The 12244-nt window shown below is 37.5% G+C and overlaps 1 protein-coding gene across 1 annotated transcript in view; it reads left to right on the plus strand.

Moving 5' to 3' along the window:
* Positions 1 to 6943: 6943 nt before the first annotated feature.
* The window catches only part of Grb14 (growth factor receptor bound protein 14), a 77635-nt gene continuing 72334 nt past the window's right edge, over positions 6944 to 12244 (plus strand). Inside the window, exon 1 of the mRNA XM_004629864.3 lies at positions 6944 to 7179. Coding sequence (XP_004629921.1) covers positions 7117 to 7179 — 63 coding nt within the window. The 5' untranslated portion in view covers positions 6944 to 7116. The remainder of the gene's footprint in view (positions 7180 to 12244) is intronic.

The following is a 12244-nucleotide window of genomic DNA, read 5'->3' on the forward strand; positions in this document are numbered from 1 at the left end:
CTTGGGAACAAGAGAAGGCTGAGATTTTTGCTGTCCTCTGCATCTCTGCCCTCATCTTTATCATGTCGTTCTCTGTTGACCAGACTGTCTCTCATGTAGTTTCTTTTCATCTGTTCTTATGATTTTTCTTTCTTTTAAAAAAATTTTATTTGTACATGGTTTCAATATTTTATGGTTGCATTCACTGTGCACTGTGGTAAATTGGTACTTGAGCATAACACATCTCAGTTCTTTTTTTGGCCTCCCTTCCAATCTACTTTGTCAGTATCAAATTCATTTGTTTGTGTTATCATACATATAGATTAACAACCAGACTAATAGGCCAAAAGTATATAAAACATATCAGCTAATTATACTAAATCAATGTGTATAGGTTCAAACTGTATACAGTTTCCTGTATTTTTAAATTTAATTCCCATTATTATAGAAATTCTTTTAATTTATGGTGTACTCAAGATATCATCTTTATTCCAGCCCAGAAGAAAAGATATATTCTTGCTTAGTAAGGAAATTATTTCTTCTTCTTTTTTTCTTTTCTTCCTCTAATATTAGAAGTTGAACCTTGGACCTTTATACTGAGCTACATTCCTATCTCTTTTTTTAATTTTTTAACTGGTGATATGGCCTTGCTACATTGCACAGAATGACCTCAGTGTGACCTTTGTGATCTTCCTGCCCTCCAGAATTCTAGGATCACAGCCATATGTCACACTGCCTGGCCTCTCTTTCTTTTTTAACTTGTGTCCTTTTAAATTTTTTAGATATAGGTTGAAAGAGAAGCATTTATTTTGTCTGATCTCTTAATGAAAACTTCAAAGTTTCAGAGTATTTTTTTCTTAGGAACAGATTTGAATATTGTATAGCTTTGATATTTACAGTTTCCTGGCCTGTACTTTTATTTAAAATTTAGGGTGTCAGCTCTTACACAGGGAACAAGATTGGTAGCTATCATGTTAACTGAACCACTTGATCCTGATGCTTTTACCTCCTTAACATCTCTTAAAAGTTTGTCTTCTTCCTAATCTGGTAATTTCTATTTCTTTCTTAAGGCTCCTCTATGTGTTCCTAATTCTTCTTGTTTCTACTCAGCATTCCTAGGAAGGACATAGATCATGTTCCATACTGAGATAAAGTTCTTGTCAGATGTCTGTGCCCTCCCTGGTAAGAGGCAAACTCTTCAGTGCATTGTAGGATCACCACTCTTTTCTAGGCCCTCCATGTTTTTCAGACTCATCTTTGTACATTTGTGTGTTTGCCTTTAAGGTGGGAATCACCTTCTTTTAGAATCTTGTGTCCATTTGGGGAACTTCCCTGATTTCTCATAATAAAAGGGCTTGTTTTTTTTTTTTTTTTTGTCTTTTAGGATTCCAGTACTTTATTTATAGTCACTTACAGAATTTAGCACATTTTTGTAAGTATTACTTAGGTGTCCTCTACCCTCTAGGTAATAGTGCATTGATAGGCAGGGATGATGCTCCTAGAAAACAGTGTAGTAGTGATTTAAGAGAATGTTTATCAAGTGTAAAGTAGGGCCTGGTGGCACACGTCTGTAATCCCAGCACTCAGAAGACTGAGGCAGGAGGATTGTTGTGAGTTCAAGACTAGCCCTGGCTACAAAATGAGCTCAAGGCCAGCCTGAACTGCATAGTGAGACCCTGTCTCAAAAAGACAACAAAGAAAAAAGTATAAAGACCAGTACATGTTATTTACTTAGAAAAGTGAAGTATCAGTAGACTGAGATGTGCTGAGACGTGTAATGTGTCTGAGTTTATATTTAATTATCTAATTCTACACTCTGTGTTCATTTGTATAAGAATCTAGTATAAGGTTCTTCTGAAAACTGGTGTTCTTAGAACAACACTTAATTGTTTATACTCATGACCACTGAAGGAATTGACAGATAGCAGAAGAATACCCAAAAGATCAGCAAAGAGAGCTGGATTTTTGTTTAGAGTAACTGATAAGACTTGCAGTTGTTACCTGAAGAAGGCTGGTCTGTGATGTGACTAGAGAGACGAATCCTTCCACATTGGTTGTGTGTGAGCATACTGCCTAAGGCATGCTGGGAACACTCTGCTAGGATTCTGAGAGAAGCAGAGGAGGTAAGAGCTGACTTCTGTTCCTCAAGATTATATTTTCCTTCGCACAAAATCCAGTGTTTGTGAAAAGATGAATAAGTGACCAAGACAGTGGACTAGTAAGGGTGGGTCAAAATACGGGAGATTGAAAAATTTAACTCCTAAGAGCATACAAAGCAGGGGTGATATAATTTAATGCTGGGGTGACTTCCTGGTAGAGTGAATATTGGTCTGAGTCTTTGAAGGAGACAGCGCGCCTGGATGTGCATGGAGCCACGTGGATGTGTAGCACAGTGGCCCAATGTGTGGAGATATGAGATGCCAAAGCAAGGTGCATCTTATGATCTTATGATATGTGAATATGCAATATGAATGAAGCACTGGACTTTTTAAATGTGGTACAGGGACTCACTACGCAGCTCATACTCGCAGTGATCCTCCTATTTCCAGCCTCCCCAGTGCTGAGATTACAGGGGTGCATTACCACATCTGGTCTTGGACTCATTGTAATTTAGCTTGTGCAACTATGAGGTAGGCACTAGCTAGTCAACAGATGACAAAAATATTTATGGTATTTGGTAATCAGAAAACGTTCTTGCATGTTGTAGTTTGTTTTTCCAGTATAAAGCCACTGGATAGAGAATATATGAAACTTAGAGAGCAATTGGATTGTACTTCTGCCCTCAAAGAGCCCTCATGCAAAATTATATGAAGTCACAGAATAAGGGCCAATAGCTGACATTCCATTAAGAGCTGCTTGAAAATTAAACTGATAGTATAAAAGAGTAGATATTGTTTGAATTTATGAAATGGGATTAACTGATACATATTTTGCAGGGTTATTTGAATATAATGAAGTAACATGTAAAATGCCTCACAGTAGGCAGTTGTCATGTGTTTATTGTTTCTCTTTCCTTCTCTTTCTCTGCGTTGTAAGTTAACTTATGCTGTGGAAAAGACAGAGCCTTGAAGGATGCAGTTAAAAAAAAAATGAAACTTTCAGAGGTGGTAGGACTCAGTGGGCTGTGAAAGGTTTATGGTGCTGAGTGAGCTGATGTCAGTTATGAGCAAAGAGGCAGGCTAAGCAGAACTTGTTCATGAGAACTGCAGGAGCTTTTGTTGAAACTGTGTGAGTGAAGCTTGAAAGATGCCTGTGTGACTTGACAGATGGGCTGGTGCTAAAGTGGCATCCTCTTCTGCCCAGATCAGCCTCCAACACTGTTTGGACTAAGTGTTTACTTGTTGCCATGAGTCAGCTCCCTTGGTAAATAGGAATTGGAAGTTATTAACTATGAAGTTTCCTGGCGTACATAGAATAGGCCTCACTCTGTAAGGCCCTGAGTACATAGCTGTTAAGTGTCTTAATGAAACTGACAGTGCATGGGTACGTCAGAAATAAGGGCCAGATGAGATGACATTGCTTGCTAAGGTTATCACAAACTGTGTAGCGCACTGTGGAGAGGAAGACCGTAGAGTGGTGCAGTGCAGTGTCTTGAAGGGGATCACACGGAGCTTTCACCCTGGCCTGTCTACGTAGAGACACCGTGAACTCAGGGAGGTACTTCTGCAGTGTGGGCTCATCATTGGCATTGTTTCTTAGGCATCTGCTCTTCTGCAGTTAGTTTTGTCATCTGTTGACTAGTTGGTGCCTCTCTCATAGTTGCCTCTCTCAAGCTAAATTAAAATGAGTCCAAGGACGGTGGGGTGGTGCAGCCCTGTAATCCCAGTGCTGGGGAGGCTGGAAACAGGAGGATCACTGTGAGCCTGAGCTGCGTACTGAGGCCCTGTACCACATACATAAAAAGGAAAAAGTCCACTGCCTCATTCATATTAGATACTCACATAAATATTATTGTTAGCTATCATAATAGTTATGCTTGCTGTTCTCAGTTTAAACACTTATAGGCATATTCTTTGACAAAATTTATTCTACCAAAAATTTAAGCCAAAATTGAAATAATGTTCAGTATTATTTTATAACACTCCATTGTTGACTCTGTAAAGTGCCGAAAATCCCTCTCCCATCAAAATGTCATTTTGGGAGTTGAAACACCTATCTAAGGAGGAGAATATATGCCTGGTGCAACTCTTTGTAGGAAGAGTGTAAATAATAGTTCTTCAGCGCTTGTCTTGGTCTCTCCCAGGCCCACCCAAGCTTTATTTCCTGGTTGTTCACAGCAGTTCTGAAAGATTGGGTTTTTGTTTGTCTGTTTTTGAATTCCTTTTTGCAGCTGAAGAAAATAAAGACTCAAATGACAGGGTTAGTGAGTGACAATATCACTTACACTAAATAATGATAAAAAGGACAGGCTAAACTTAAATTTTGAATCATTGTCTAAAATAACTAGGAAGCAAGATGAAACACAGTCAGTATGAACACCTGAAAAGGATTACTGAAAACAGCTCTGCCTGTCTGGAGTGCGTGCCTCCTCATTAGTCTTTCAGTATTTGACTGGGCTGAATGTGAGTTTCATTTTTCAAAGACAATTACCTTTTTGGTGACACACTTACAAAAGGTCAGTATTTTTTCTTCATGCTTTTCACTGAAAATTTAAGTACTTCAGTTTCCAAGTGTTCCAAAAAGGTGACCTGTTACACTTGAACAGTTGTCGGTCAGGTTTTTTTTAAGCCCTTGGGCAGGTATAGTACACTGTGATGGGCACAGGGTCTGGGCACTGCTTTGACATGAGGGATTAATTGTGTGGTTACCAAGCCCAATAGTGTGCAGCAAACCATTTCTAACTTCTCCATTTCATAGACTTCAACCTTTCAAAGTCAGATTTGAAACTTTAACTTATGTTCACATCGTTTTTCAGATTATGTGTTTTCTTTCCTTCCTAATCACTTTTCTTTTTTTATGTTTTTTTTTTTTTTTAATGTATTTGGTACAGAGTCTCATTATGCAGATCAGACTCATACTGATCTCCTGTTTTCAGCTTCCTAAGAGCTGGGATTACAGGTGCGTACCACCACACCCAGTCGCAGCACGCCCCTGGGGGCGGGGCCGGCACAGCACACCAGGGATTGAACTTTGGCCACTGCGCTCTGCCTAAGCAGGCGCTTTGTAGTCTGCGGAGCTATCTGGCTGGCCCAGCTAATCACTTTGCAAAATAAAAGTAATTTCTTTCTTGAAAGCTACCCTGATTTCACCCCCAATGTATATTTTTTACCTTCCTTGATGAGTCTCTGATATTTGGAATTTAATCACTACTAGTGTCAAATCACTACAAATATGATATTTTAGTTTAAAAACTATTAAACTCTCTGTCATTATGAAACAACGACCAGTGGTATGCGATGGTTTGTTCCTACTATCCAACAGAGTAGTTACACATAGTGGGTTCTTTGTTTCATAATTTAGTGAAGTAAATGGCTTTGATTATGGTGGAACCTCAGTGAGATTTTTGAAAACTGGGATATTTTGTAATATTCAAAATTAAATGGAAAAAGACAGAAAAAGTAAAACATGGATAGCCTGAAAATTGCAAAGTTATTATGGCTTTATTATTTTTGGCTAAATGGCTAGAGTCTTTTACTGCACACATACAGTAACCACTCATTCTTATATGAATAGATTTTTCTTGGTAATTTCCTTTAAAAAGATGGTGAGGGTAGCCCGTGGCTATAATCCTATTTGGGAGGCTGAGCCCAAGAGGTTTGTAAACTCAGTTAAGGTCAGCCTGTGCAACATAATGAGACTGTCTCAAAGAGAGACAACAAGCCGGGCAGTACTTGGGAGGTTGAAGCAGAAGGATCACTGCAATTTCAAGACCAGCCTGGACCACAAACTGAGTTCACAGCCAGCTTGAACTACACAGACCCTGTCTCAGAAAAGTAGAGAGAGAGAGAGAAAAAAAAAAGCAAGATCAGGAGAAGCCTAATTAATAAGGATCAAATTAATGCTCCTAAAATAGATGATTGTGTTTTTTTATATTAACAATATCCCTGGGCTGGAGAGATAGCTTGGTGGTCTAAGCGCCTGCCTGGCAAGCACAAGGACCTGGGTTCAATCCCTGGTACCATACTGAAACCGGGTTTGGTAGCACACACCTGTAATTGCAGCACTGGGGAAGCTGAGACAGGAGGATCACTGAGTCTGTGCTATGTAGTGAGACCCTGTACCAAATAAATGAATAAATAAATGATTTAAACAACAAAACAAAAAACCAATATCCCCCCACTACCAACTACCAAAATGCAAAGTAGTTATACAAGGTTTAAGATAGCTTTGAATAATAGCTATTTTTAAGAGTTTTTAAGTGAATGAAATACATTAAATTATACAGATATGCATAAAACATATTTCAGATTCAGATATTGTAGCTTAGTACTCTTTATATTTAAAAGTATTACTTAGCCTAATTGTTAGCATAGTTTCACTAGGTAATATTTACCAGTGTGAGACCTCTAGGATAGCTGGCAGGTCCATTATGTAAAATTTTTAGCTGCTTGAAAGATGAAATTATGAATATGTATTTAAAAATCTTCTGTTATAACATATAAATTAACAGTTTATATCAGTTCTAACTTCAGGATATTTATAACTTATATATTTTCCAGTTTATCCATTTATTTATTTTATAAATAGTACAAGTATACAGCTCATTTACATATTTATATATTTAAAAAGACCAATGTAAATAGTTTCTTATCTGCCATATGTTGAAACGGCTTAGTGAAAACATAACTGCCTAGTCAACAAAGATGGCATTGAATTGCACTGTTTTGGAAAAAAAAGTTAAGCGAACTAGATGCCTGTTAATCTGGTTCTTTAAATATCATAAACAAAAGTATCAGAATGTGTTTCCAAGGACAAAGGCAGGGTTTTCTGGGCTTTGATTGGTTGCTGCCTTGTCCTGTCCTGCAGCCATCCTTAATTGGCTTTGGGTAGATTGGAATCACATAAGCAGGGTGACATTTATTACCACTCTAGCTGTTTCTTTGCGCTGAGCCTTGAGATTCCCAAGGAGTAGCTGTTAAAGATTTCTTTCATTTCGTCGCTGATCTACCAGAGGGGATCGCTGTAGGAAGAGCAGGCATGAGTCTGAGTGCGAGAAGAGTCACTCTGCCTGCAATAACTCCCATAGTTCTACAGAAAAGGGTATGTGACTTCTTTCGCCTTTTTTCCTTTGAGTTTTCTTGCTGTTCTTTTTTTCCCATTACTGTGTGCTTACTACTGTTAGACACTTTGGTACCCCTGAGAAAGATTATAATTCATTGAGGCCATGGATAATTACAAGATTATTGGAACTTAACAAAATGGTATTCTAGACTATGTAGTAAAAACATGCATGTAAAAATACTTTGGTCTGTAGGTCAGGTCATTGTGATGTAGAGATTGTATTTAGAAGCTTTTAATTTTCCTTTTTTTTTTTTTTTAGTGCTGTCACTGCAGGCCTATTTGCCCTTATGTCAATAGGACATGTTCTAGTTACTCTGATGTACATTTGTCTGCTAAGAAACAGTTTCTTTGTTTCAGTATCATTGGCAGTGTACCCATCCTTCACGCATAAATGCAGTATTTAAATGTTTTACTTTTCAAACATATGGTACTGGTTCATCATCATCGGGTAATACCTATTCCTACTGAGCTTCTTTCTGTTTACTTAAGAAAAACTTTCCATTAATTCCCCCGAAAGTGCTTTCTGTTAATAATTAATGTAATCAACCCCATGTATGAAAAATACTTATTAGTTTTTTGTTAAGATTACTTTTCCTGCTTTACTCATGGCACTTTACTTTATGAGGTGAAATATGCACCGTGCGCTGTAGCCATATTAAGCCTTTTTTGCAAATACACCAAATAAGAGACATTTTGTTAAACGCCTTAAATAATCAAAGCTGTTGTACCGAAAATGAATGCTTTAAAGCACAGGTTTTGCCAGTGCATTCTGAATGGTTCTGGGGACGCTAGAAGCTCTAATGTTTATTTCTGAACTTGGCTTTTAATAGTTAACTGTTAACTAGTGCATTCTGTTAAGTCAAAGGTCATGTTTTAATTTACTCGAGACATGACAGATCAAACAATTAAGTTTTTTTGTAAAGAAATGTTTCATTTTTATTGTTTTTAGTTTTTAAGTTTTCAGTTTATTTTTGTCCAGTTAACTATTTGCTAGGGATATTTTACTTGGCCCTGAAATAGCTGTGTGGTAATTTTGCCAGCATGTGTTCTTTATCTTTCTTGATGCCTTTCTCGTAAGTAAATTGAATTAAAAATATTTTGCTTTGAGGTTGAGCATTTTTTTATTGGACTTTCATTAATAATGACAATTTAAGCTCTCTGGAACATGAAATGATATGTTAACATGTATCAAATTTGTGTGCTTATATTTGAATACTCTTTGCTGTAGTTAATGTTGTAATTTAGATAGATCAAGAAACTGCATTGTGTGGCTTGTCAGAGATAATGTGTTGGCAGAATGAAAGAAAGCATACCATTTAGTAGCCCTACGACCTCCAGCAATGCACTTAGACGCTCTGTCTTAACATGTGTCTGTACAGAATGGCTGACAAGTTTTCAATGAAAGATCTCTTAAGTTGTGTGTGTGTCTACAGTTTTGTGAACGAATACTACATTTTATGCTTTTCATGGTTATAGTAAAATATTTGAATAACTTATTTTCAGACAGTATAAAACAATAGAAATAGATGCTATCATTTTCAAGGACTTTGAGCAGTTAATGTAGGAGAAATTAATAGGAATAAAATTTGGTTAGAAAACTTTTAGTATTTGATGCTGCAGAAAACAAATTACTCTAGAAAGCTGTGATTTTTCTTGGATGTTAGATTAACACATTATTCTGATTTTTAATACAGTTTCAGGTTTCCATTATAATTACATAAATCAAAATTTCCTATGCCCAAGTCATGTTCCTCCTTGTTATTCCTTTTCAATAAGTAGACAGTTTAAATGCTTGTCATTATTTGTTGAAAGCATTTTTACTAGTTCTTTCTCCTAATATATATATATATATATAATTTATTTATTTATTTATTTATTTATTTTTTCTGGGGGAAGGTACTGAGGATCAAACTCGGAACCTTGTGCTTGCCAGGCAGGCACTTACACCACTGAGCTATATCACCATCCCTCTCCTAATATTTTTAACCCCTCAGGATCCATTAGTCTATTTAGTCGTTCTGAAAATTTTAATATCTTTTATTTTAGGAAGTGGATATTTGTGTTACTTTTCTTTTTAAAGAAAGAATTAGATATTTTCCTAACAAAAAACAAACAAACAAACAAACAAAAACAAAAACAAAAAAAACCCCTTCTCTCTGCTCTGCTCACACCATGGCTTAAATTTTTGTTTTTTTTCTTTCAAGATAGAAAATTGTCCCATACTTGGAATTAACTTGTCATTTTCTCATCATATTCTAAAGTGATCTTAAGTATAAATAGAAGCTTTTTTCAAAGTATGTGAGGAGCATCTTATTATTTCCCACTGGAGGAATGTGCTTTTCTCAAGGTTTGGCGTCAAGCTTGCTTATCCTAAACAGTTCCCAACTGAACCCCTAATCATTTGAAAGGCCGAGAGTTTTTCACAAAGTGCTCAATAGCAGTACAGTGTGTGTGCTTGTTATTTATTTAGATCTGCCAGTATGTTGTATCACAATGTCCCTACAGTTCTCTGGATGTTTAAAAATTTAAATTTTAAATCTTGTCTGTAACCTGGCATGCGTTTACTTTCTAACAGAACAAGTTTGATGTTTGAAGAAGAAAGTATTGTTAGAGTCTATTAAGTAAATGGGAAAAATTTTTGACTCTTTAGTTCTATTTGGATCTGGTTTTCTTGAATCCAGGGAATCAGTGTTAGTAAAGAAGGTTTTATCATATCCCTTGCCAGCCACACTAGATGAACCTTTTACTTTTTAGCATTTTTTTCAGCTCAGATAACTACTTGGTTATGACTTTTCCTTTTTTCTCTTATTCTTTTTTTTTGTAAGTGAGAAGATTGAGTCTCTTGAGTGTGGAATGACTTATGCAAGGTCATCCAGAAGGTCAGTGGCAAAGCTAGAAATAGAATCTAGGTCTTGTGACTTCCAGTGTATTTCTCCTAGATACATGTTACCTCGTGAAATTAATATGTTAATGAAATTGCCTTATGGTGTGTATAATTACCATTCAGCTTGGTCTGGAATTAGCTTAGGCAAACCCTTTCAGCTTCCTCTGCTCCTCCATCAACTCCCATATGTCTAGATCAGGAAAAGTTTTATATAGAAAGAAATACTGTAGGCAAAAAAGTGTTTGCATGTGTGTGTGTGTGTGTGCGTGTGTGTGTGTGAGAGAGAGAGAGAGAGAGAGAGAGAGAGAGAGGATTTTTACTTGCTCAACTAGATAGTCATGTTCTATCAAGAAAACATATTAAGGTTTCAGCATTAATAACAGACTCAAGCATTGTAAAGATTTATTTTCATGTAACCAGGAATGTCAAAGGACAATGATTACACAGGGAAGGGGTTTTTCTTCCACTTTATAGGGGGATAAATCCAAAACTACAGCACTATTTTGCAATCCCTAGGCAACAAAACTCATGCTTTCTTGTATATTTCTCTAGTGTGGGTTCTTTTTCCTTTTATGGAAAGGTAAATACAAGGATCTCCAGTCACCCTGTTCAGAGTCTTGGCATACATAGAGAATGGGAAGGCCCAAGTGAAGGCTGGGCCGTATGGTAACTTCACACTGAGATACCCTGGAGCCTCTACTTATTTCTTACTGCAGCCAACCCTAGATGCAAAGAAAGCCAAGAAATGCAGCATGGAGCTCAGCACATTGTCTTCTTGGGCAGAGTCCTGATTCATTGAGAGGAAAAAGGGGGAAGTGGCTTTTGCGGGTAACTAGCTGTCCCCACTACAAGAGCCTCAAACATACCTGGAGTTTGGTATTTTTCTCCTGGATATTTATTACTGTGCTGCTAGTTGTAAAATAAGGTGGTGTCCTTTGAACAAGTGTATTCTGTTATTTGCATGGGGACTGAAGAGGTGGATGTGGTGGAGGTTAGTGGAAGTCTGGTGGTAGCTTAGGTCAGGTAGTGGACTTGTGTAGAAAATGGCAGTGAGCTGGCTGTGAGCTTTGTGGCTGCTTTTTTTTATCTAGAGTTAAGAATTCTCCTTCTTGCTAAACCTTGTTGCTGTTTTAATGCCCTTTGTGCTTGCGTGCAGTGTAGGCTGGCTTTGTGGCACTCCAGAAGAGTGCCATGTAGAGGACTTTTTTGTGCTTTCTCAGAATGTTTTCTTAGCTGAGAAGTCAGTTTTTAGCAAGTATGCCCTAACGAAGTGTGAGTGTTTTAGGGCGAGGAAGCCCTGCTCCGCCACTAACCCAAGGTGTACTTTTGGCACATTCTTCTAATCCTCTGAGCATCAGTTCCTGTCTTCACCGTAGTGATGTCCCCTCACAGAGCACCTGGGAAATAGTAAACAAGACAACTTGTAAAAGTACTGGACACATGGAAGCCCAACATGTGAGTTTTGTTTTCCTTTACTCAGAAAGGGGGTGACTTTGGGGTTCCTGTGCTTGTGTTCTAGATGGGTGGCCTCCAACTTGTCACAACACTGCCGCAGCCTCCTCAGTAGCTCAGACTACAGATAGGCACAGCCACACCAGCTTAGAAATGGCATATCTTCTTTATATCATAAACACTTTAAAATCTCCTTTTCGTTAAGAATTTAAATTTTATGTGCTCCATCTGCCAAAAAAGCTTATGCAGAAATTTCCTTTCAGCAAATGAATCTAACAAAAACTGGCTGTCCTTTATATAATGCTACCAGGGAGAGGGATGATACACCTTCCTGGTGCTTGTTTCTGCTGTTCCCTTCTTATGCCTTTAGGAAAGCTCTAGTTTGAATTTTAAAATATCAAACTACTATATGCTAATGAAATTTTTTATAAAACTCTGGGGACATAGATTCAAATTCAACAAGATGGTTGATTAGATTATTCTTTCAACTTGAGGAATTATTAGTCAGGGTCTTCTGAATTGTGTATTTCAAAGAAGTAACACTGTAGTAAGGCCTTGTTTCACTAGATAAGAAGTAATAGAAGCTTCACTAAATGACAGTGTGGGTCCTGTCCTCTTTGGTCAAGTGTGCAAGTCGCTGGCACAGAGTTGGGGTACACAGAGCTTGGAGTGTGCACGCCCTGATGTGAAGTCCCCGGAGCAGAAGGG

The sequence above is a fragment of the Octodon degus genome, unplaced genomic scaffold, assembly GCF_000260255.1.
Source record: "Octodon degus isolate 3935 unplaced genomic scaffold, OctDeg1.0 scaffold00032, whole genome shotgun sequence".
Classification (NCBI taxonomy): Eukaryota; Metazoa; Chordata; class Mammalia; order Rodentia; family Octodontidae; genus Octodon; species Octodon degus.